The 27,205-nt window shown below is 29.7% G+C and overlaps 2 protein-coding genes and 1 long non-coding RNA gene across 7 annotated transcripts in view; 2 read left to right on the forward strand and 1 right to left on the reverse strand.

The window, feature by feature from the left end:
* Window positions 1–4,098, reverse strand: part of Actn (alpha actinin) — a 69,187-nt gene extending 65,089 nt beyond the window's left edge. For 2 of the 3 annotated variants that reach the window (XM_014427147.2, XM_014427149.2), the window contains exon 1: window positions 3,863–4,097. In XM_014427147.2, the coding sequence (XP_014282633.1) occupies window positions 3,863–3,970 (108 nt within the window). In that variant the 5' untranslated portion in view covers window positions 3,971–4,097. Of the gene's footprint in view, window positions 1–3,862 lie in introns of all 3 variants that reach the window. The other variant, XM_014427148.2, reaches the window with a different exon arrangement.
* LOC106684851 (uncharacterized protein C19orf47 homolog) lies at window positions 3,395–18,048 on the forward strand. 2 transcript variants are annotated; one of them, XM_014427152.2, is made up of 11 exons: window positions 3,395–3,560; window positions 4,690–4,886; window positions 6,386–6,473; window positions 7,236–7,430; window positions 9,575–9,660; window positions 11,004–11,181; window positions 11,688–11,735; window positions 11,818–11,865; window positions 13,761–13,829; window positions 13,910–13,971; window positions 17,779–18,048. In XM_014427152.2, the coding sequence occupies exons 1-11, from the start codon at window positions 3,545–3,547 to the stop codon at window positions 17,965–17,967; spliced, it is 1,176 nt and encodes a 391-aa protein (XP_014282638.1). In that variant the 5' UTR covers window positions 3,395–3,544; the 3' UTR covers window positions 17,968–18,048. The 2 variants fall into 2 exon arrangements, with proteins under 2 accessions (XP_014282638.1, XP_014282637.1); XM_014427151.2 differs by lacking the exon at window positions 3,395–3,560 and adding an exon at window positions 4,263–4,414.
* A 5,577-nt stretch (window positions 18,049–23,625) lies between these two features.
* Window positions 23,626–25,442, forward strand: LOC106684868 (uncharacterized). Of its 2 annotated transcripts, XR_010842815.1 has the most exons (3): window positions 23,626–23,743; window positions 23,822–24,434; window positions 24,595–25,442. It is a non-coding gene; the product is annotated as an uncharacterized lncRNA (long non-coding RNA). The 2 variants fall into 2 exon arrangements; XR_010842814.1 differs by having other exon boundaries at window positions 23,700–24,434.
* The last annotated feature ends 1,763 nt before the right edge of the window (window positions 25,443–27,205 follow it).

Here is a 27,205-nt window from a genome sequence, read left to right on the forward strand (position 1 = left end):
TATATATATATAAAACAGTGAGGACTGTATTTGTTTCCACAGCAATATTTCTTTTTCTCCGCACTTTTCAGACTTATGTTACTAATTAGTGTGATATAGAAATGAGAAATGAAGTTCCCACTGTTAAGCATAGTTACTAATTCATGGTCTAGGGTTGCATGATTGCAGCTCTAGCGGGAACACTTGAATTTATGGATAATGTAATGCATCACATAAAATATGTGGCATTTTAAAAATAAATATCCCAATAAAAGAGCCGATAAATTTGGAAAAAGAGAAAATTTCATTTTTCAGCAGAGTGACCCCGAACATGCGGCATGCAGAACCAAGTTGTGGATCCTCTACAACGTTGTGAAATGAATGGTAACACCTCACAGTCTCTGGACATTGATAAAGCAATTGTTAAAATGCTTTAATGACCAAGTCAATAAAACACTGTGTTTCTAATTTCGATAGTCCAAAACGTTTTATTATGGAGGAGTGGAACACAATTCCTTCGTCATCGAAAACATTTGTTGATTCAATGCCACAGCTTCTTCATTATTTATTATAATCCTAAGGTGACCCCACAACAAGAGAATACGGACGTGAGAACGCTTTCCTCCGATTTCTTTGATTATACTAGGTCGACAAACATCAGACAAGTGTTCGAGGGTTCTTGCTAATGTGCATTAGGAGCTGAGAAAAAAAAAAAAAAAAAAATTAAGTAATATTTTATATCAAGTATTCTCCCTCTCCTCTGTATGGATCCAAAGGTTGTTATAAATCAATATTAGTTGTGTGTATACAATAAGAAAAAAAACTTGCTGATTTATTACATGTATAAAAAAAGTAATAATAAAAACCAAAAAGAGGTTTTATTTTTTGTTTTTCGCATCAAATTGCTTTTTTCGGTAATCGACATTAAAAAAACGCATAATAACTTTGTTTTCCAATACAAACATTTTACTCCACTTTACCAAGTCAGTTGGTGTACATTTTTTCAATAATCTACTCTATCAAAGCAAAATGGAGTAATTATATATCATTCGATTTGTTTTCTTATGTATGATAAGATTAATAAATATATTGCCAGTTGTATAAACCAGATGAAATTTAGACAAAACAAATTAAAAAAAAGTCTTCTAAAGTCCAAAAATTTTTTATTTATATGTAAAGGCTAAAAACGAATCTAACTTACTTTCTCATATATATATATATTGACCTACTTCACAAGAAGCGCTTATTAGTTTTTGTAATTTTGTAAACATTTAAAAACTCATTTAATACTATTAGCAATTTTTTTAAATTTAACTAAACTAATCGATTATTAAATAATACCTTTTGAACCCATTTAAAGATAAATAATGATTAAATAATTATTTTTCTCGGCTCCAAAGGCAAGGACCTCCAACATTTGTCTGGTATTTTTCGACTTATCAACAAAAAATGTTTTATTTAAATTAGCGTTTCCACGAACGTGCCTTCCTCTAGTAACCATTAATGAAAGTTTTCCATCAAATTTATATCACTAAAATAACGGGTATGACTACTTAGAGCATATGCTGTCGCTTGATTATTTTGAATAATTTATTTATAATTCCATTATATATGGTTTATATTACCAAAAATATATTCGTTTTATTAATCTGTTGATATATTATTAAATTGTTTTATTTGTTTAAATTATAGGTTTAAAATAAGAGCAATATTTTTTAAATCATTTGATTTAAAGCAAATGTACGAATACTTTCGACTCTGACAGTATATTCTTATTCATAAATAAAAATTCTCAATAAATGAATGATTTATGATTATTGTCCAAAACTAAACGGCCAAATTGTGGCCAAAAACGAAGTGTTAACTCAATACTCGGTAATGCACGACCTTAATTCGAATGAAGTAATGAAGTACAATTAAGTTAAGAAATACAATGAATGAACTTATTTATACTGAATACCACTAATTAAAGCTCGCAGATGAGGAGGAAAGCAATGGGAAAGACGAATTCGCAAAACAAAGAATTGCAAAAATATATTATATGATAATTACAATGCACTTGTTTTTCTTTTTGTGTCCGATCAATTTAATTTTCTTTATGTTAACCTATGAACATCACTTTTACAATTCAAATTTCATTTTCATACTCTAACATATACATTTTAACATTAAACGTGATACCAATAATTAGAGCCTCACTAGAATTTTCTATTAGTTGTTACTTCACACAACTGAAAGAAACATATCCAATAATGGTTCTGACAGCAGAACGTCACAGGAACATTTATGGTACAAAACGAAAATTAAATTGACAAAACTTTGTAGAAAATTAATTAAGGATATTCCTTTAATAAATAACAAGAAAATTTGATAATATTATAAAAATGTAAATTATATTGATTTCGTCTTGTTCCAATTATTTAACATAAATTCCTCGATATGTCAGTCATTTAACAATTGAATCCAAAATATTATTAAATAATATAGAAGGCGAAAAAAGTAAATCGTAAAATTAAAACAACAATACTTTAATTGAATTTCGTCTTAAATAAAACGTAACTTCATTTTGTTGTGAAACACAAAAACAGCACTTAATATATAATTAATCTAGAACTATTTTATATTAAATATAAATAATATATTTTTTTAAAACTGGACCTCGGCCAAAAGAACACTCCAAAAATACCTGTAGTTCATTATTAAACGATCAAAACTGATTAAATAAAGAAAAGTTGTAGCAAATAAAAAAAAAAATTAGTTTCCCGAGACATAATTATTCAATTTGGTAACAGAATCTGAGAGATAATATCAGCACTTAATTTAAGAGCCAAAAATCTGAACGTTTTCACAAATTCGAAAAATATTTTCATCAGTTTAACGATATACAGAATAATATTGAATACTAGTTATGTTCAATTTATAATTAAGCTAAACAAAATAATAAGTATAAAGGAAAAACTTCGTAACTAAATTGAAAAATTATTTTAGTGAGTCATTTTCGAGTAATCTCAGAATTATCAAGCAAGAACTTAGTAACAACTAAGTGAATTAAGAAATTAAAAATAAAATAGAATCCATTTATTAATTGCAATAACATTAAACAAAGTACAAATAAATTTAATATTATATCTAAAGTATACCCAGAGGTAGGTAACAAAAACATCGGATAAACTGAAACCTCTTAAATTAGGATATTCATGCATTACACCTTATCAAATTACAACTAACAAATAAATAATACTTGTAGACCAATTTCCACAAGTTGGTATTGTATAAAATAATATCATTCATTTCTTAAGTAAATAACTTTCAAATCGAAATAAACATAACAATGTCAATTATTTCATATTATTTATAGATATATATAATAGTATTGACAAAACAAATTAAATTTTCAATAAACGATAATCACATTATAATAAATAGAACGTATGACACTACTACATCAATTTTTATAACCTATAGGTTTGATGATAAAATACTTCGAGAAGTTATGAACAAAGGTCTTGGTACAAATAAGAACAAGGAATCAATCACTATTAAGTAATGGGAATATAATAGAACAATGAAGCCTAATATAAGTAAGCACTTAAGTTTCTAGACTGGAATTAGATGAATAATACATATAATCGGGAAGATAACAAGAGAGTAGATTAGTTGCACTGAATTTATGGATACCTATTCACTAATAATGAAAATTGCATGTAACTTAACAATGAATAAGGCTTGTATACATTATTTGAGAAACAGTTGTCAACATCTAGTTCTGGCCTAAATCACTATAAACACTAACATACAACACATTTAGCATCGAAAATAAAATCGGTATAGTCTTGAATCAATGAATCCATTCATAGAGGTAAAAATCTAATTATCATCTTACCTTTTTTTGCTGTTTTTCCCAAGCCGGGTCGAGAAGGCCTTCTCGCTCCCATTCTTCTTCAGGCTCCATGTAGCCATCTCCATATTGGTCAATACCATTGTTCATCATGATTATTGAACTGAATTACTGGACTTGAAAATGAACGTGAATACTGGCTCAAGCAAAGGCAGACGCGATACTACCTACATACACGTTAGAGAACCCCAACCAGGGCCCGTCAACCACTGAACACGGCAACCTGAAACACAATCTCTATACCCCCTCCCTCTATAACAACCTAAATCTTAAAATATAAATAAACATTAACTATATATTTTGTTATACAATGCATTTAAAGTTTTAATTGAACTTAAAATAAATATTGCTTGCTAGTTTAATTTGTTTATAAATCTTCATAAAAAAGAGCTTTGTTCTCATGGTAGCAGTGGATCATAAAAATTCAGTACAACTGTTTTTGTGAAAGCACTACTTGGTCGTCTTTCAGTCATAGTGTTGTGAGTCGGTTTTTTGTTTAGGTAATGTCATAAAACATGAAACCAGAAAGCAGTGCAGGTACAGTCTAAACTTTTTCTATATCAGTTTTTGTTATACATTTTTACAAAATTGAGAAATTGGTAGATTAATTAAGTACATTTTTAGTCACTTCTCAATAAATAACTTTAATTTGATGTATATTTTACTTATTTTAATACGCATTATAGAGTGTTTAATAATATTACAGATTGATTAATAGTTTAAGCAATATCTTATTTTTCTTTTTATTAAATACATAAAATTAAAAATGTATCTATAGTAGTGTTTTGAAACATTTTCCTTGTTTTTTCTAGCATCCTGGCTGAAGTTTTTTTCAGCTGCAGGAATACCAAGAGAGGAAGCTGAAAATTATGCAGTAACATTCTCAAAAAACCAAATTCAATTAGATATGTTACCTGAAATTAAAAAGGAATATCTGAAAGACATGGGAATCACATTAATGGGACATATAATTGCTATTTTGAGACATGCAAAAGCAGTATATGCTGATGTGAGTATTACTTGTTACTATTATTTTCTATACTGTATACCACTTAGTTTGTAGTGAACAGTTCTCAGTAATAGTTCACAATTGTGTTCTCCTACATGACAGGTGGGTGTGGACTAACTTAAACTTGGTGTAAACTAACTTAAAATGGTTATAATTACTGCCTTAACTGGATCACATCTGTCAATTCTCTTAACACTATAGATGTAGAAAACCCCTAACAGATTTGTTTTAATTGAGGTTGTGCTTAAATTTAAGTCTGTTTATGATGTCAGGATATAACTCAACAATTTTAAACTGTATTCTTATATGTAGGATGTGTATGCTGCAATGTCTGTGAGACTTGTGAACTCGTACCCACTTTTCTAATATAATTCACTCCTGTTTTATATGAGGTTTTTATTATTTACAATTTGATTAAAAATTAGATGAATGCTTAATTACTTCTATCCTGTGTGAACCATTGAAGTTAAGATACATATACTATCAATAAAGGTGTAAATCCTTTGTTACCACAACTTTGGTATCATCAGATCTATCAAAATACTCTTACTTTTTTATGAGAACGATGTACCATAAAGATATAATTACTAACTTCAGTAATTTTTTGGTTCTGTGTTCATCACTTGCTCCTATTATATCTCAGGCTTCAAACTTTCTGCAATAGTGGTGGTATTACTTGAAAATTTTACGTAACTGTTTGTCTTTTTTTTGATCTTTTGATTATTATTTACTATGATAGGGTGTCTACTTATTGTGAATTTCAGGAATATATCTGGAATTTGGAATGACGGAAAAAATGTTGTAAATGTCCAGAAAAAAATTGAACAAAATTTTAATTATAAGAATATATGTAGCTTTTGAGAGCACAAATATTTATCTGTTGGCAGTTCTAAAACAGTAAAAACTGAGTACAAACATGAAGAAACATCACTAGTGCTTTTCCAAACACAAATAGCCAACTTGTACCAGCCAGTCCAATTGATCCATCTGCACGTTTGTGCATCTAGAAATTTGCTATAGTTTAATAGTTTCTATAGAAGAGCCGTAGTGTCCAAACAGCTCTAGCTATTTTGGGTGAAACTGGCCTTAAGTCATCTCCTTAGAGCTAATTAATATTTTATGTCTAACATATACCCGTGGAAAAACTTATAGAAAAGTGTTATTTATATTTCTGCATAACTCTAAAAGTATAACATTTCAGCATAAAATTCTGTTTGATCAGGAAAGCTTAGGGCATTTTCAACAAAAATAATCTAAATTGTAAAAAAAGGTTTTTATTAGTATTTTATTCTGTACCCCATGTAAATCAGTTCCCTTATTACTTTTTTAGATCAATGATTCGAATGCAAAATCTTGTAGATATCTCTGGTATAAATTTTCATAATACGAAAAACTCTAAATTCTTGTAAAGCCTTGTATTCTTTGTTTGATCCTAATTTAAATGTTCCTATATATTGTAAAATTTGAATAATTATTAGAGATTTTTTTATTTTTTACAGGAATTAAAAAAAACTGAATTGTCATCATCTCAAAAACAAACGACTTCATCTGTTTCAAAAACCAAACCTGTTTCTGCCTCTAAAGATAGTAAGTTATGATTTTATATATGTCTTAATACTGTTTAATCTATAATTTTAATAATTTATTTACATAGATCTACTGCTGAAACAGAAATATTTACTATAAGTGAATTTGCTGCATGATTAAATTCAGTTGTAGAGGAACTACCAATATGTAGCCAGCACTGTTATGACAGTCCTTCATTAGAAGGCCTAATGTCATCTTCTTTTAACATTCCTAGGGTGGTTATTGTGAAGGCAAGTTTAAAACTATGATGAATATTGTTTACTATGAAAGATTAGGTATCTATTTTGTGCTTTAATCTGTTATATACGGATCATTAACGATAATTTTATTAATGACTTAATAAGTATTGTTAAGGATTTTGTAAAGAATGTTGTGTTGTAATGGTACTTGTCCATTCGAGGCATGAAACTTCTACATAAACAAGCTCCTAATATTAGCAAAAAATTTCAGTAGGATATCCATGCCACCAGAGCCTTTCTAATGTTATTGTAGAACAATTAAAGGTAACTTGCAGCATCAATAATGTTGAGTGTTTTATTAAAAAAACTCTTTACAAACAAAGATCTGAGTTGTTATGTTAGGAATAAACAATTTTGGTGGTAGCATATACTTATTAAACAGTTACAAATTTAGGAAGAGCAGAAGCTGGAGAGACCAATGGCAAAAGCATAATCCCAAGCAATAATTGTTTAAAACTATTGATCATTTTCTTGAAACTCTTTATGATATTAATTTAGTGTTTTTTTTGTTTTGTTTTTTTAGGTAAAGCTGTCAGTAAAACTGATAATGAATCGCAGCAGGTTAGTCTGAAACGTAAAAGTGCTGTTGTTCAAATGAAATCCGGTGATGAATCTAAAAACAAAGTCAGGAAAAAGTTGTGTGATTCTTCTGATGATGTGTTTGCTGCAGCTAAATCAAATGTTAAATTGGCTGATGCTCCTACCCGAAATATAAATAGTAAGATTTTAACTTACTGAATTTTATATTATTGTGTTGTCAAAATGTGATTTGGTTGCTTTTCTTATCAACTTGATATGACTCATATATTTTTACCAAGAAACATCTACCATCTTGTAGATATTATTCACCTCCCCTCCATCCTTATATACCAACATCAGATTTAGTTTTCATGTTATTTGGTATTGAATTTTATTTAGTTTACTCACCATGCCAATTCATTAATTTTAATCTCTGCAATGACAAAAAATAAAATAAAATGCCTGCCAAGTACATAGGCCAGTCATTATAGTTTTCTCCCCATTTCTATTGGGTTGACTCATTTTAGTTCTAGTCTTCATTTTTGGCAAAATTTGAAGAAGAAAAAATGTTTTTTCGCTTTACAGTTTATAACATACTATTTAATCTAATTATTGAGTTCTGGTACTCATTAAAATTTGTTGTTTTTTTCTTCTAAGCCCCATGGGTGTGTGGGGATGAAGTCATGATGAAAATGGGTTGAAGATAGCCTCTTTTTCTGCATTCTGGTAATCCATTTTAAGAGAGGGCTGAGGAAATTTTATTATTTGGGAAGGGGTAGTCTGTATTTTGTGTCTGTCTGTTGGTGATGGGGCTCACCAGGTATATTTATTAAAATAATTTATATACTTGTACTCAGGTGAAGGCTGTAAAAAAATTTGATGTTTCCTCGATATAAATTCTGTCACTGTCGGTAATTCGAATGTCGTATGTATTTGGTCCGTCTTTGAATTGAAATATGTCTCAGTATACCGCTCTAAAACTGTTGGAGTCTCTTGGCCGTTGAAAGTGCTATTTTGGCCAGCATAGGTGCTCTGTAGAGCACACTTTTGTAGAGAATAATTTGAGGCAGAGAAAAAGAGTTGGAAAAGTTAGTTGGTGATTATGCCTTACTAATGTACTCATTCAAAATAAAATTTAATGCTCTTTAGTTTGTTAAGCCATAACTTTTTCGTCGGGATGCACCGTTTAGAAATTATTGGCAAAAAAAAACTATTTTGCTAAGTAATTAATTAGCTAATTATAAAGAGTTTTAGAATTGCCTGAAATGAGTTTCTGTGTTAAGTATGGTAGAAATTGATTTTTATAATTATTTGTAGATGTTGGTTTTAGGGGCTTGGTTTAATGGATCAGGCTCTTGTACTATTAGGCCATCTAGGTACCAACTTCACAATCCCTCAAAATGTTATCAAAATCAGGTTAACAGTAGAAGCTCTTCTGTCGGAACTAGTATTTGGTTGAAGATATATATGGAACCTAAATTTTTCCTTGATATCTATAATGCAAGGTGCAAGGGGAAATTTTCAATTATGCGTATCAATTTTTTTCACTTGCTACATAAATACAAAGCTTCATTACCTTCGTTAGTGAGGAAGGAAAGCTTAATAAAAGGAATAAATATTTAGTTTTTTAAAATGTGGCAGTGTTGGAGCTGGCCAACAGAAATGAAACTTTTGGAAATGAAATAATGTATTAAAACTTTATTAATAATGAACAAGCATTCCCTGTTATAGCATAAGGTTAATATTGATAATAATAATTAAGCTTAGTAATGATCAAGCTTAAGGCAGAAAATATTAGTTCCAAAATAATAACATTAATTAGAATAGAACAGCCATTCCCTAAGTCAATTCTAGCAAGAAAATTTTTTATATGGTAAATGGAGGGCAGGTTTGTCAGATGAGCTCACTCAATTGGACTCACCTAATCACTCAATAGCAGCAGCATCCAGACCAATTCAGTTACCTTCTCCGACCCCCCCTGCTCTTCTGTTACCATATTACAAAATAAAACACATACAACATTGCCCCCTCTCACAACTTCCGTTTCATATCTTTAGGTGTCACAAATTCAGTTTACTTCTGTATTTATAAATATATATATTATTGACTGTAGAACGTTGACAAAGAAGTTTCACTGAAAAAATTAACGAGTTATTAAAAGTATAGTTTTATCCCATTACCATCTTATTTTGTTAGGAAGTAATTATTTAATAAATAGAATACTAAATATTTCATTAGAAATATATACCAGTCATTAATATGAATCAAAATGAATTTTATTTATAGTTTAATTTAAATAATAGTTTTGAGAAAAATATAAAATGTGTATTTCTTTAATTGTAGATGATGTAGTTCCTGATGATTATAAGAAAGGAGTATTCAGAAGGTTAGGAGTCGAAGTATTAAATCCTGAATCATCAACTGCAAATGTAAGAACAATTATTATTATTTGTATATAAGCTTCTTAATTAAATATTCTCTTTTAAACAATAGTTATTTTATTTTAATTTAAATAGGTATCTCTCTTAATGTATTACCCTTGATTAAGATAATTAAGCCTCACTTAAAAATAACAACCTCAAAATACTTTTATCTGTTTTAACCTTTTCATTGTTCAAAATTTTGAACTGTTGCTTCAGAGGAGGTTTCTAATAACTAATTTTTCAGTCATTACCCACATCCATTTATAAATGTAATACATCTGATATATGTTATCTCCGTGTACTGAATTTTGGACTAGTTAGTGAATATTTCTGAACATGACATGTCTTGGTCCTATGGACAATCTATTTTGGTAAAGTACTTTCCAGCTGTGAGCACCTTATATACGCCCTCCAAAGCCTCAAGTCTTCAACCTTATTATTATCATCCTGTTTCACAAGTTGAGCATACATAGACAGTACACTGAACAATTTTTTGTCATTATTTGTTCTGTTATAGAATGCTTCAATCTTTCAATGATCTAATCTGATTCAGCTCTTGTATTTTAATGAATTTAGTTTACTGAGCTTAGTACCTGAGTAATAAACTATGATGCTTTTAAATATTAAAGTAATGACACTTAAATTTCTCAAACTCTCCTTATTTCCTCCTGGCAACTATAAATGTAAGTATAATATCAGAAAACAATAATCTTGATTTATTATTTTCAATGATGAATATTTGTAATTAAAAATAAAATAAAAATTATATCTCCCTTCCCTCTTCAAATTAGAGGTTTCATGTTTCAAGATATATAGAATTCAAAATTTAAAAAAAGAAAATATGCCCGTTTACAGTGTTCCTCTGGAGCAATTTTCCTGATTTCTTCAGATTTCACAGGTCATGCCAGGATGATCCTTAGATGTATTAATTACCATCTGCCATTTTTTTAAGGTCTCAGTTTAGTGATTCAAGAAACAAGAAAAACAATTTTCTGCTGTTTTACATATGGATTTTAAGTAATGTCTTAGCTTAAGCAGTAATATCTCAATAACTCCAGAAAAAAACCTTTATTCTATTTAAAGGAAACAAAAATTGATTCTTCATTCTTGAAAAAAATTGATAGGTATCCTACAAGACTGATAGTTGTCACAAGATGTATTTAGAATGATTTGTTTAATTTTAAATGATAAATTACTGCATAAGAATTCACAATGTACTTGTGTATAGAAGTATTTACTTCATTTAACATGCATTTTGGCTGCCCTGTTTTTTGAGAGCAGTATGAGTGCTATATAGAGCTAGGATAAAAATTATCGGTATGTGAATAAAATCTCATTTTTTTTTTTAGGGAACAAGTGAAAGTGTCTTTGCTCGTTTAGGGGACAAATCATTACCTCAAGCATCAAAAGAGGTTACAATATCTGTCAACCCTGGACCAGTTAAGCGTTTAGTGGCGAGCAAAGTAATGAATAAACCTGCTGGGACCAAAAGCATAATTAGATCAAGATTGGATCACAAGCGTCAACGTGAGTAACTTATCTAAATTTCTATTTTTCCAGCACATTATTTTCAAAAAGAATAATATTACTGCAATAGGTGTTAATAAATTGGATTTAAAATTCCATGTTGAACATTTTTTTTTTTTTTTTCATTGATTTGTCGGTTATGTTTCATCTTTACATGAGACATTTATTTTTTATACTTTTTTTTTTTTAATTATCATATAGTTTTAGCTCATATTTTATTTCTATATAATTATATTTGCAAAGTGATCTTGGCTAATTTCATCATTAAATTTACTGACTTTAAATAATATTTATCATTTTCTAGATGAGTTAAATAGTATTTTTTATTTCATATTTTATTTATTTTACCATTTGTTTTTTTTTTTTTTTTGTATTATGGAAGAATGAATCATTGTTGTTCTACCATTATAACTGAATTATATTTATTGAAAAATTAAAGTGTAGATTCATGATTAAAATAACTTTTTCATTTTTAATATATTATGTTAATTGTTTTGAAATTTTAGGAGTATTGGTTTCACCTTCATATATGGATGCGATTCCCGAGGAAAGAGGTATGTTTTCAATATGTATTAAATTGTTTTTTTAATTTAATTTGTAAAATTGGATACCAATTTTTTCTCAATATTTTTTCAGAAATTTTAGTATCACCAACTTACATGGATAGTACCAGAGAAGAAAGAGGTATATAAGATCATTATTTATTGAATTTAAATTATACTGGTCTGTTTTGAAATTGTGTGTTCAATATCAAATATTGTTCATGAAATTTTGAGTTCAATAGAATTTATGCTTTATTTTTAACCATTGTTCATCAATGTTTAAATGTTCTGACTGATAAGTCTAGGTGTTTTATTCCATATCTTGATTTTTTATATTATTCCTTTTTACATAATAATGGAAGTAAACAGCATTTCTAGTATCTTTTTTCTTCCTGAGATGAGTGAAATAGCAGTAAAGTTGGTGATGATATTGATACTGAGTCCTTGTTTTATATTATATACTCCTAACGCTTAGATTTAGCCAAAACATCAACTTTTACTATAATGAACTTAACATTTTATGTTTTATCTCTGACTAATTTTCTGACTATCTATAATCAACATGATGAGGTGTACATAGTTGACAGTAGATTAATAATTGGAGAAGATGGTTGAGGGTTGGAGTCAGCAAAAAGAATATAAATAAACAAAAAATAAATTATTTTTTGTTTATTTATGTTATAAAAAATAGAATACAAATGGCATAAATAATATATTGAGATTTCTGGTGAACATTAAGTCAATGCACATATTGCACAGTATTAGTAGAGGTCTAGTTTATGAAACATTGAACTTGTCACATCTACCATAACCAGATGAACTATCAGACTGTACTTGAAAATTCCTTTGGAGTGGAATTTTAGTATAAAACTGGCTCCTAGCATGGTCAGATCATACCATAGTCCTATAAATATAACAGAACTCGTTTTTGTTTTATTATATTTTTCTATGATTATGCACAGGTATTATTTTTACCTCTAATAAAGTTCTGAAATGGAGGAGTAATAGCCTAAGCTAGAATGTTAGTAGAAATACCTCATGTTGTTGGTCTTTTATTTTACAACTACAACCCCTTAACTTAGTTTTAGTTAACTGATTTTCTCTTTCTCTTCGGAGATGATCATTTTAACAGGTCATTACTGCTCAGCCTACCATTTTTGTCTATTCCTCATTTATCAACTCATTCTCTTATCTACATCCTATACTTTAAGTATTTCAATATACAGAGTCTTGAGCTCATAACCCTCCCCTACATTTTTACCCCTAACAAAGTATTGTAGTATTTGTATCCTCATTTTGTGGTAACCATCTTGCTGCATCTTATAATTAATATTTTTAGCTCCTCAGAAGATATATTGGTTCTCTTTTTGACCTGATTCTTCAATACCATCCCACCTGAACGATTGGTTTACTCCTTTTATTACCTCGACAAATTCTCAGAGGTTGGAGGTGGGCCACCAAAAGTCTCTAATGGGTGATTGACCAATGTCTATACCCTTTGATATTGATGCAAAAGTGATTAAATTGTTCATTGGATCGGTTTAGTTACCTCTGGGGCAGATGTATTTGGGCAGTCATTTGATTCCTTAATTTTTAGCTTTACCAACAGTCCATACATCAATCATACGGCTATCATTGGTATTATAGGATTATTCTTGAGCTGCTAACTCTTACTGTTACAATTTTTATATTTTGACTTAGTTTCTTTATGCTTATCAGCCAACATTGTGTTCTGTTAAGGTAATGTTCAACCCTATTAAAATTCTCTCTGACCATTTCAAATTACAGTACAATCTTAATAATCTAAACTTTGGTAGTCTGTACACTCGAATACTGGCTAAAACACAAGATAGATATATTTACACTAAGGGAAGAAAGGAAAGCCGGAAGGTTCTTTTAGGGAAAAAAAAACAAATCCAGAGGGCCAAGGACAAATTTCAAATTATGTTGAACTATCTAGTACAGGAATTTTTTCAGTTAATATATAATTATAAATTCACATTAAAATAATAATTTAACTAAATTTGTTTTCTCTAGGAATCATTGTATCTCCAACATATATGGATGGTGGAAGAGAAGAAAGAGATATATTGTCAAGATTGAATAGTAAGACATTTATCCATTATATGTTTTTTGTTTTTAAATCAAATTATAACAGTTAACTAATAATAATTTTGTTTTTTCAGATAATCATATAATGGAAAGGAGAAACATTAAAGCTAGGCTAGGAAAAACTTCATTAGAGTCGGTATGGAAAAAATATTAATATAGTCGATAAATCTTAAGTTAACCCTGAAATAAAGTAATATTTTTCATTAAAGGTTATCTAATTGCATGTTGTGTTATTTTATGTAAGTATCACATCTAAATTCAACATTCGGTCACCTGGAAATGTCTATGATGATTAACCATTTTCTTGTCTTCATTGTCAATTTTTGGATCATAAGAAAAAAATTAATTTTTTGCCTATTAAATATTAGCTCATGAGCTGTTTTTGTACAACAGATTATTATTCATTATCACTATCCCTAATGATTTTTTTTTAATTCATAAAGGGTAATGATCCCGTAATTGTATGAGAAATGGATTTAGTACCATTTATTTATTGATTTTTTGATACACTTTTGTTAATTTTAATAAAACGTTTCACCTACCATCCCCTCGGTTAAGGGTGTTTAGTGGCGTGGCCAAGAAAAGTTAAGGAATTTTTAAATTCTGAAGAAAAAAGGGAATCTGATAAACAACCAGAAATATTCATATAATCTAGAATAGAAAGTTGTAATATTTCAATATTTCATGGTCAATGTTTTGTCTTCTGAGATTAAAATTTAAACAGGTTGAGCGATAGTGAAGTACTGGGTACTGGAAAATACATCTGTATGTAGGTCAGTGATAAATATGTATGCAATTTGATCGAATATATTCTAGTTCTATTTTGGTTTCTGATTTTCAATAATGAACCTTTGTGTTTAATGAAAAAAAAGTATCATTCCTCTCAAATTTTAAATTTTTTTATATTAAGATACATAGAATCCAAAAAATTTAATTTAAAAAAATCAGTCTGTATACCATTCGTGGTTTTTCTCCAACACATCCTGACCAATTTTTTTAGATTTGGTACAGAAATTACAGGTCGCGACTATAATTCTTGGAACTCAGTATTTTAATTTGCCTTTTCACTTGAATATTATGATGGTCAGTCAAATGAATCCTATGGCCATTTATGAAGATAGAGGAAAAGATCCTGTGTTTACGTGTCACTTTTTCAAAATATTATCAACAAGAAAATGAAGAAAGAAAAAAAGGAAATATTTACAATTTATTGGGCATAGTTTTTTTGCTTTATTATTTTCAATAATGAACCTTCATGGTTGATGAAAGAAAAAAAATTAACACCCCGTCAAATTTTGAGGTTCCATGTTTCAAGTTACTTAAAATCCAAAAACATATCAGGCATTTCATTATTTGTTATTTATTGATACATTAAACAATAAACCATTGTGTAATAATATGCATGGTTTGTTCATCATTTCTCAGTTTTCTTTTGGTCAGGCCGTTTTAAAAACATTATTATGTCTAGGAAAATATATTATCATATGCATAAGCAAAATCAGTTTATGGAATTTGGAATTGAAATTGATTTTTGATCATTTTCACCCATTCCTTTAGTCCAGTAGTGAAAAAATATTCATCTTTTGAAATACATCTGACCTTTTTTATGTGTTAAATGTGAAGAAAAATAGTGAAAATTTTTTTCTTTGATGACAAGCTGAGAATTTTAGATAGTAAGGGAAGCTAAAAGATTAAACAATGTATTCATTGATTAAAATTCATAACTCTTTTGTAGTCTAAGGAAGCTTTTCATCCTATCTAAAATTCCATTCTCTTAAAATGGATTATGTGTTAGCTCGTTAGTGGAAAATGCAATTTGTCTTACTTTGGCTGAAATAAAATTTACCTGCGAAAAGCATCAAGTTAGCAGAATGTCTATGGTGTGCTTTGAGATACAGCACAGGTCCTGTGTTACAAGTTGAAGATAAAGAGGTATTTTCTCTGCAACGGTCAGAACACAGGGAGGTATGCTAAATGCTAACCAAGATGGTTGAAAAGCGAAGGAGGATATAGACCACTTACCTGATCATCATGATTGCTATAGAAGTACTCTAGAACATAAATGTCCAATTTATATAGGTAAAAACATAGATCACCTTATCATGGTCATGCCATTAGCTTTTCTTGATGAAACCCAAAATTGATGCTTGGTTGGCATGAAAAAATTGAAAAACACTATTATTCATATACTTCTTAGCTTATAGCTTAGAAAATGTTTATAAGGCTGGCTGTGCAAAATAACATCATATTTATCAAGAAAGATGTCCTATAACTTCGTAAGATACAGGCATAATTTTTAGGTGTAGAAACAAAGTAACTGTTGTTACTTAAAAGAAAATACTTTCATAAGTTTACAAAGTGGTGCAACTTTGATGAAACACCATATATAGTTAAATCAAATTATATATCTTAAATCAAAATATATATCTTTCATTTAATGCTCTAAAACTTTTCCATTATCCTGTATTTTTTTTTGTTTTTTTTATTTATTGCTATCTTATCTTCAAACACCCAATTTTAAGCTAGTTTTATTTCTTGAAGCTGATGTTTACCTTAGTAGAGGAGTAGTAGAATAGGGCTCACCTTTAACTTAAGAGTTAAAAATCATAAAACCTTACCATTAATTATTTACAAATTGGATTACCCAGCAACCGAAGTATAGTCTTAAAATACATTTTCTGTGGTGTTTGTCATACATGTGTTATTATATACTGTTCATGGTGGGTATATTTTGAAACATATAAAAAGTTTTTTATTTTGTTTCTAACAGGCTGCTTTTATACTGTTTTTAAGTAATGAAAAAGTACCGGCTGCTAGCAAGTATTTAAGGGCAATGGCTAATATTTTAAGTATATTACTACAACTGTCTAATTTAACATATTTCCTTTGTGGTAGTATTATTTCCCTATTACCATTCAGTTGTTATAAATAAGAGCATAAGAAGAATACTGCATACATATGGCAGCCCTGTCATTAAATATGGCAGCTTTTCTTCTAAGTTAAAGTAATTCCTTTATCTTATCGTTATTTTCTATAGGTACCGATCGTAAACAGGTATTAATTGAATAAAAGCCATACAAATGATTCTGTGGTAACATAATTACAGCACTAACTACCTTTCTAATTAGGACCTATTCTTTTTATACTGATCTGTTTAAAAACCTTAATACTTAGCAAAAAGTTTAGAACAGTGGTCTCAAACTTTTTATCCCAGGGGTCGTTCTGGCTCCTCCACTACTTCAAGAGCCAAAAACTAGCCAGCTCATTATACCAACCCACAAATATAATTGACTATAATTTTCATGTATGTAATTATTGTGTTTCTTTATTGATTGTTAATAAAATTTATTATTATTTATTTTCATTTTAAATTTTACAATGTAATCAAAATAAAAATGATCGGTAATACTCGCAGGCCAGGCTGTAGTTTAGAGATTCCTGATTTAGATTAAGATTAAGCATAGATTTTGATGTATCAAGGAAACATGAAATTGATGTATTGATCAATCAATAGTTTTAATTTTGGAGCACTTTACTCTTTATTTAAAATAATGTTTTTTGTTTTTTTTAAATGTGTAACAGCTTTGAAGCATACATTTACATTTGAGCAACAAATTATACAATTAAAATAATACAACATACTGCTTTTCTCTTAGAATTTGCAATGTGTTTAATTTTTTGTTGTATCATATATACCTTAAATATAATTCATTAAAATTTAACATTAATTTTAGTTAAGTAAAAATAAAATGATGTAGAAAAAATCATATTTATTTCAGAAACCTATAATAATGAAAATCATGGCTATGTGATAATTTTGTGAATATGTGTCACAAGGTTTTAGCAGATGTTAAGAAAGTGTTATTTGTTAACTACTTTACACAAACAAAATTTATTTTCTCTGTAACAAAAAAGTTAAATTTATAAATTCTCCTTTTTACAGCATAGTGGAAGCAAATTATCTGGAGGTGTAAAAAAAGTTTCTTTTGGATCAGTTTACCAAAAGTTAATACCTTGTGAGAAAAAACCTGCAGTAAGAAGTGGGAGAATTAATGTTGATTTCGGTGCTCAGAAAGGTTCCATAGGATTATCCACTGGAGTTTTCAGCAGGCTTGGAAAAAGTTTTTATTAACATCTGTACATAATGCCTTTTCTCATAATTTCTTTGTAAATATTGTATTATGAAAATACACCGTATATATATTTTTTTTAATTTATTGTTTGTGTTTTCTTTAAAAAATATTAAATTTAATTACATTTTCAAATGTATATTTATTTTTTGTTCAATGTAGTATATTTGTTTATATAATAAATCTTATATAGATTGATTTATGTTAAACGTGTAAGTATTGCATAAATTACCTTAAATTTAAAGGTAATTTAAATTTTATGATTGATCTGACTGATTCTTTTTTTAAACAGTTGTTTTGTACTTTCATCAGGTATTAAAACATTGTATTCATTAATTAACCGATTGCCAAGTTAAAGAAATATTTATGTGACTTTTTTATTTCTCTATTTTATGCTATAAATTTTTAATGAATGAGAGAGTAGTATTATGTTCATTATTTAAAACCATTAATAAATTTGTTATTAGCTGTTCATCTATGCTAATATTTATTTAATACTGAGTCATTCCTCCTGTTGTCATATTGGTATTATAGCTTACTTAAAAAAAAAATTTAAAGAGGTAGGTCAACTTGTTTTTGTAATAATGATTTATTTACTTTAATACTTCATTGAAAGTTCTCATTCGTGGGCTTAAAAACAAGGAACAGTAAGTTATAGAATGGCTGAAGGATCCTTCCTAAGCTGAAGACTTGTTTAGGTGTCATTTTACAGCATTTTCGATGACCTTTCCTGTTATATGTACTATCTATGTAAGTACTATTTTCATTTTTTTTAAAGTATATATTATATTCCGTGGATGGGTAGTATTGTGGATAAAAATATAACTTGGGTAGTATTGTGGATAAACATATAACTTTGATATAAAAACAGCTTATTTTTTTAAAAAGTGAAGATTATTGTTTTATATGTTTGGTACAAATCACTTGCGGTTTGACATGAGTTTTAAGTGGAAGTCTATGCATTAGCTTGCTTCAGACATCCATTAATAAGACCCACATATCAGAATTACTGTGATAGAATGATCTAGGGAAACCCCAGCTGGCTGAACAACATTTATTTTTGCCTTAAGTTTTTGATTTTTGGGAAAGCATACAGAACCTTTTTTTTTTTGGCAATATTGATGTGACCTAATATATCAGGTTAGCTCAGTATATCAGAAGATTTGTTCCTTTTTGTAAATTTCTGAATCCTGAAAAGTTTTACAGCAATCACTGATTGACCTTGTGTAAAAAAGGATGGTCTGGGTGTAGTCAGAAAAACTCAAACAGCCGAAATGCTATTTATTATGAGCCAAGGGTACACAAAATACAAATAGTTTTTATTATAAATCCGTGGCATTGGCGAATTTCTTTGATAGATGATGTTTGATGTTAGAGCTACTGCCATAGTTTTAGGCTGAATTTGCAAAGTGTATTTTAGTAATGTTTTCTGGTTGGTTGTCCTGTAGTATTGGGTTGTAAAATAAGTTCATTGCGTTTTTTACTGGTGATTTCAATAAAAACTTCAGATTCTTGTTCATATTTTTAATCAATATTGAGCCTGACAAGCACGCCATGCAAAAACTCCTGAAGTGTCTAAATCGCCTTATTTAATTAAACCAAAAATTACCGATCATCTTGAGGATGTAGACAATTAGGAAAAAATATAAAATAAATTTAAAACATTTCTTATTATTTATTTAGGTACAGAAACCAAAAAGAGTCAAATTAGACCCTTTTATCCTCGAAACAAAATTCAAAAAGCGATCAGACATAAAGTTGAAATGTGTGGGGATAGAAATCAGTCAGGGTCGTTGGCCATCAAAGCCAATGAAGGATCGAAAGAACAGGCTGAAATGCATGTTGTATAGAGTTGTTTCAAATGAAGGGCAAATACCTTGGTTACATTTCATACAGAAGTAGTTCGTGAGCCGACGTATTCCTGTTTCCACCGTGCAATCATAACATCTGGACTGCTTTTGGAGGTGGGGGGGGGGGGGTGACTTTGGACGAACATCAGCCGGGAGAAATCTCTTGAGACGAATTTTCAAGGTGGTGTGAAGGTCGGATTTTAGCTGGCTTCTTCGCTGAAGTTGTCCGATACACAGTTCATGTGACAATTCTTTGGGGAAAACTCTTCTTGGAATTCATTCCTATTGATCCCTTCCAAGTTCAACATGGTGTAGTCATTAGTCATCAATGTGTATTTCGCTGCACGTTGTATGTGGCGCACATTTGGTTAGCAGTATCACCTCCAGTTTTGTGAGCATTATAATACGTTATGACCTCAGTTTTTTTTCTCCAGTACTTTTATCAATGGTTTGGAGGAGTTTACATTTATTCTTGCATGTGATGTAGGTTGCCAACACTTTTCCGTCGTTGAAACCAAAAAGGCCGGAATATTGTGGTCTCCCTAAAATCAAAGAAATACTGAAATAACAATTGAACAATTCATTAAAAAAATCTAGGAAAGAGAGGCAATGAACCTGAAAGACACACCAGAAAGGCGCAGTGAGCCTGACAGACACATGATCCCTATTCATAAACGGTAATCGTATCTGACGAAAATGACACCACCACAAGTATCGAAAAACAGTGAAGTGCTTGAATTTACTATCTAAATTGAAAAATATTGACATTAGGTTTGTGACGTAATCGGGCGCGGTTATCCGGTCAGATCAAAATGCGTTAGGAGCTGAACTGGCTGGCTGGGTTGGAACCACCCCACAAACTTATGAAACTACTGGGAAGCAGGAGTCACACTGGGGACCTTTTTGGAAGAGACTCCAAAAAACCGATTCCTATACCTGTCAGATAAGCCGCGCCCGATATTGAGTTAATTTGTACTTTCCTTAATTATCTTCTTTTTATCTGTTACTATTTCCGTTTTCATTTATTGTTTATAACCTTTACTTTTTACGTTTCATTTTATACCCTTGTAATATTTCATTTTTACTTATGTTAAGTGTTTGTATATTTTTGTCCTGACGAAGCTCTGCAACGTGGGGCGAAACGGCTCAAATAAACATAGTACAAAATATTACTATTTGAGTTTAATTTGACCCACCCAGACCATATTCCATTTATTAATACACACGGTCAATCAGTAATCTTCCAGCATAACCTTTTTTTATGTTATCCTGCTTTTGGAATCGTTCGTATTCCCCAGGGCTTTTTCCTCACAATGTTATTGTACAGGACCCACTTATCATCCCCAGTTATCAACCTCTTTAAAAATGGATCATTAACATTTCGTTCTATTTTTCATTTCGGAAATAAAAGATCATTAAATGACGAAAATGATTTTTCTTCTCTTCCATTTTGAGCAAGTAATAACTTAAAGAAAGGTCTTTAGGAAAGCTTCCGCTTCCTTTCAGTGGTTCAATAATAACTCCCTAAATTTTCAGGGCATATTTACATAAATGTTTTAAATAAGTTAATGTCATAAAGTGGTAATGCTCAGTTGCTCCCAACGTGTCTCAAGAGATATTTTACCTGTTTGTATTATTGAGATAGTGAATGTTGGCCTTCTGTAACTGGACTGAGAGCAAGTCTATGTCTAGCAATGCCTGGAGCACCTTCACTCAATGGTAGGGTAGACTTACGTTTTACAGATTAGAACCAAAACATCTCCTCTTGTTCACCATTTTATGCCGCCTTACCTTCACATCAAGGTTTTAACTCTGATTTATTTGATAATCTATATGATTACTAAAACGACAATCATGTTCACTCCTACAATGTGGCTTATATTCTGCGTGTGATTTTCTTGTTATTATAGCTCAAATTTAAATAAATTGATTGGGTGAAAGCAGAAAAAGTTGAAATTCAGTCATTTCAGGGTTGACAATCATCTCATTCTCCTACTTCTTTTATAGTTACAGATCCTGTTCCAGAAGCATTTGGAGGAAGAAGTCCATAAATGGACCATGGCAAGCGAAGAGAAAATAGTCGCTTTATTATCCTTGTTTGAGCTATGTTTCCTGATCAAATAGAGGTGCGAGAGGAATTAAAACCCACACATTAACCACGATTACGATCCCTTCATCACCGATTTTCACTGATGTTTTCCTTATTGGAATCCACATATCTGTCTCCACAGACGCGTTTGTCGCATGCCTCTACCTCTGTCCACACTGAACTTTCCCTTTCAATAAAAACAGTATGAATAGGAAAAGGAGGCTAGTAACAACGCTGTATATGAACACAGGGCTCTATATAACACATTCGCCATCTCTGTCTCATCAATTAAAGTAAAATTTCGTGATTTTTTTTTCAATAAACTTCGATGGTATGAAGTGTAGAATGGAGAAGGATTCAGTACTGGAGTAGTGAATTGAAGCAAGACCAACTGGCATGAGACCACGCGGTAGGCCTACAAAACATACTCAGAGAACATATAATGACTAGGTCAGGAAAGAGGGAAAACCCTAGTTCAGTTGAAGGAATTGCCAAGAGACAGGAATGTGTAGCTAGAGGTTTCTCACATAAAGAGGAAGAAAAACAAAAAGAAAGATTTGTTTATAAGTTAAGAGGTATATATATATTTTTTTTTATGCACGGTAAAGGTTGTAATTTGTTTTTCTCTCGAAGAAGGGTAATTGCTGAAAAACCAATGATAAAATTATTGAAAATAAAAACACTACACCAGTAATGTACAATAACAGAAAATTAGCAAATACTTACATGTTCAAACGCGGATTAAAAGTGATCTACTAGCTATTGGCAAATGCCCTCCAAAAAACAGAACTCATTCATAATAAAGTACAGTCTAATACTATTAGTCTTTTAATTTGTACCTAGTATCTAGCTAACTTTTACAGAGTTGATATGTATTTTTTCGTTTTTAACCCTTGCAAAATCACTAATAGTCGTACGCATTAAGAAACAAAAAGTGTTAGTGCTTATACCGTTTAATTTGTATACTCGTATTAATGAATTAATTCTATCAGGTTTCATTCAGGACCTTGAAGGAATTGAAAATGGACAGCGACATCAGCACATTCACGTATTCATCCCCTCGAAAAACATAAAAATGTGCATATGTACGATCTGCTACGAGTAACTGTGTAAGAATAAAACTTCATTACCTCGTTTGCAAAACCATCATAGTTTCATGTTTTCGTTACCTCAAATATACTTTAGAATCCTTTATATTTTCGAAGAAATGGACTTTTCACTATGCCTGTCTTGTTTCTATTTCTGTACACATTAATATAAGATCCAACCTCCATAATAGAAGCCATCTCTTTCAAGTGTCCTTAATTTTGGGATAGAAGACAACATAAAATTCAAGAAATAAATTCAAGCCTTGGATCAGTGGTTTTGAAAACTTTATCAACATTTTATAAACTTCTTCTTTCAGTTCCTTCAGTGAATGTTGTAATTTTTATATTTATAAATCGAAGGTACTAGACCAAGGCAGAAGACTTCAAATAACGGTCTGCAAGCCAAATCCGGCCTGGGAGTACTTCCTTATTCAACTCGTAAGAGCTTATTTTAATTGCATAATAAAATCTAATAAGTTCAAAAAATTATTAAAAATAACAATCAGATGTTTTTATTTGACGACCGATTTAGAAAAATTCCTGACAAACAGTAAGGACTTTAGTGTTTAACTTTAATTAATAATCTGAGTACGACATTACGAAGAACTGGCTAGGTCTATGTCTAACGAATATGCTGTAAGATTCAGTGTGGCACTTTGGTCTAAAAACTTCACGGACACCGGTGCTTAGCCTTCATGAATACTCGATTTTTCATTTGATTGTTAACTAGAGGTTATACTTTGTTATCTTTGTAAGTTGAGTTTATCAATTTTTGTATTATCTAAAAATTATTCACTTTCTGCATATTAGATAGAACCATTCTCTCTAGGATCCATGAGAAGATATTAACTGGTATTTTGGGGAAGGTTAAAGAGAATTATAAAAACATATTTAGTGCTTTGAGTGTGAACTCTAAGAATAGCTCTCCTCTCTATTTAGTTTAGAGTATGATATCAAAAGAAAGAAATTCAAATCATTTTAAAAGTTCAAAAATAGCAAAGGAAACTTATCCAAACAAAAGAATTTACTGGCAAAAAGTAAAAAATGAAGTTGGTTTTCTTCAAAAGGAAAATAATTTAATTGATGAAAAAATACTGAAAAAACTAAGATATCTTCACAAATTGAAAGCCGAAAATTTGTATATGACTAGTGTAATTCAGCATAGTTTAGCTGTGAAGTCTGTGTTGATGAGTCTTAATGACATGCTCAGATCTCCAATAGCAGTTGATGAGGCAAGGAATTCCGATGATGGTTCATCAGAAGAAGCACCCAACTTTTCCACATGCAAAATCAATACACTAGAAAATGATTTGTTAAAAGAAATCATGAATCAAATTTTACTGACTTCAAATAAACAGGGTTTAATTTCATCTCAGTTGAAACAAAATGTTTTGGGCTCTGCTTCCTTCACTTCTGAGGCTAGCATAGACGTCCTTACAAGGGTTGGTATTTTTATTCTTTAGTATTCATATTAATGAACAACTGAAAATGTGTCAAGTTTTGAAACAGGTGTCACTGAGGGAAAAAGAATTATATAGCTGGCAATCACACAGTCATTACTTAATTTAATATGTCTATTAAAATTATTAATTTATTTTGCAGTTGCAAGGAGGTCCTTTAGGACACAGGGCACTACAGATGCAGGTAAAAGACTAGTTGAGTGGAGTAATATTTTTGTGCAATGTCTACCGAACATTTTACATTCTACAATCTTTGTATGGCTTGAGTGAAGTGTATTTATTGGAACTTGGAATTTTTTAATTTATTATTTATCTATTTTTTTATAGGAACTTCTCAACTACTGAAAATTAACATTTTGTTTCTAATTGCATAACTATAGAGTTTTAACATGTATCTGTTAGTAATTATGTGGAGTTATTTGAAAATAATGATGGAAGTTTAAGAATAAAATTTATGTTCTTAAGAATGTATGTAAGAATTTTTTTAATTTAGTAGGTATGGTCTGAAGTTTTATTACATTATCAAGATTTACATAGACATTCGAGAGTTATTTGATGTATATCACTAATTTTTTTTTTTCATTAATTTCTTAATTTAACTTGCTTCGCACTTATTCCCTTCTGAGTGGAGTATTGGGTAGCATTGTTTTAATAAGATATTATCAGAAATAAATATCTTACTGTGACAAAATCTTTAGGTTTTCAATTAAGTTATTTGAAGTTAAAATGTTTTAGAAAATTCCTACAATAAAGATTAATTGAGCCCACACTTGTAAAAAAAAAACCTAGCATTTTCCTTACATTGTGTATTAGAAGCTAAAGTGATAATGTTTTCATCAATTTTAATTTTATAACATAAACTCAAGCCACACTATTCCTCAATATCACTGTTAGATCTAAATAAAACATTGGATTTTTGTTGTGAGGTGAAATATATATTAATATTGCTGACTAAACAATAAAATAAAATTTAGCTGGTTTTTTGTTCCATATGTGGATTTTATTAGCCAGTGGTTCCCTAACTTTTTTTCACCATAGTGCACTTTTTAAACTAAAAAAATTATAGCACCCTTGGTCACGTTAAAAAATATAAAAACGTTGTCATAATTATTGTTAAAATAGTTGAGCATGTAGGAAAATAAGAAAAAAAAAATGATGTAATGCACTGTATATTTAATATTTTAATATATATTATACGAAAATGACATTTACTTGCAGCAATGCAGAGTGCTGCAGCTCCTATTTTGGAAACAGCTGAGTTAAGCAATTACAATCTAAAGTTTTAAATTATCTAATTTCATCAAATTACTTTTGATTCATTGTCTGATTTCTAACTTCAATCTTCGAAAATTTCCAAATTTGGGTTCCTGACCAATAAATTAATTTCTAATCATGCTAATAGTAGAAATAATTTTTTTAAATATTATTTATGTGAGGAAAAAAGGTGTATTATTGTAGAAATGAACATTAAAGGATAAATTTATTAATTCCTTTGGTTTTTATTATAGGAATGATGTTATATTTTATTTTTCTATTAAAAAATAACAAAAATAAAAATGGAGTGGGTCCACACTTTTTAATAAAATCAGTTTTCACATGTACAAAAACTTAATGGGACAAGCTAAAAGGATTCTCATTAACTCAGAATAGATCAGGTTTAATGAATGCATAGTGTTTTAATTGAGAAAGAGGTTTTCTAGTCCCAGAACATATCAATTAACATTGTATTTAGCTGGAAATTTATTATCAACATACTGTAATGTTTTAGTAATTTCATACAAAAATTTGTATCATTTTCCATTCCAAACTCTTCATGATATTTTCTAATGCTTTTGGTTTCCACATCTTAAGGTGGAATGACATTAAATCATGAGCAAATTAAGTAATATTTTTACTCTTAGGATTCTTAGTGAAAAATTACAATATTCAAGAGAATTCTGTAAGGTTCATACACTTTTGCTTAACATCAATAATGTTGTGATTTAAATCACTCATCGTCAAGCAGATAGAATGAGTTTTTGCAAATTGTTAAAAAAAAATGAATTTTTAGTTCTATTAATATTATTTTTAGATGGGATATAATGCACTCTTGGGGTTTAAAATGCAGTTCAGGGATAACTAAAGCATCACATGAATCCATCAATCAAATATTAACTGCATTATCTAGTATATATTGTAGTTAGTATAGCTGTTTATAGTAATATGGTTTTTCTCTATGCATTCCTTTGTAGTATGTTTGGAAATATATAAAGTAAAGAAGTGAATTATATTTATCAATTTTCCTTTATCATTTTATTTTGTTGCCTGAAATTGTTTTAATAACATCAACTCTATTTGCACTTACAGTAATTCATAACATTTACTTGTAAATATACTGTAACATTTAGTGAAATACATTAGATGAGCAAATGAGGTGTTTAGAGCTTAAGTGGATCAAGTCCATAAATCATAGTTCTGAGATAATCAAAGTTAAAGTATATAAACTAATTCAATCCTAAAGTGTTTTAGACTGGAATTTTCTCTCTGAAGGCTATTTAAAAATGGGGCATTGTTAATAGAGTTGGTTTTCAGGGCTAGATACAACTGTTGTATTTTTAAAGAAAATAGTAATAGCCAGGGACTCTTAATTTTGACTGAAAATATATACCATTAATAGGCATTTATCCACAACCATTTTTTTTTTTTTAATAACTTTTAGATTTGATACACTTCAGTTCTATTGACCTTACATATGAACTCCTTAATTTCTTTAA

The sequence above is a fragment of the Halyomorpha halys genome, unplaced genomic scaffold (assembly GCF_000696795.3).
Source record: "Halyomorpha halys isolate HHAL.00 unplaced genomic scaffold, Hhal_1.1 Scaffold624.1, whole genome shotgun sequence".
Lineage (NCBI taxonomy): Eukaryota > Metazoa > Arthropoda > Insecta > Hemiptera > Pentatomidae > Halyomorpha > Halyomorpha halys.

Excerpts from the sequence above, each read along its gene's own strand:
- LOC106684851 (XM_014427151.2), top strand. The coding sequence starts at position 4,393 with ATGAAACCAGAAAGCAGTGCAG. Across the intron at positions 4,415-4,689 it reads GAAACCAGAAAGCAGTGCAG|CATCCTGGCTGAAGTTTTTT; the intron begins GTACAGTCTAAA and ends TGTTTTTTCTAG. Across the intron at positions 11,736-11,817 it reads TGCGATTCCCGAGGAAAGAG|AAATTTTAGTATCACCAACT; the intron begins GTATGTTTTCAA and ends ATATTTTTTCAG.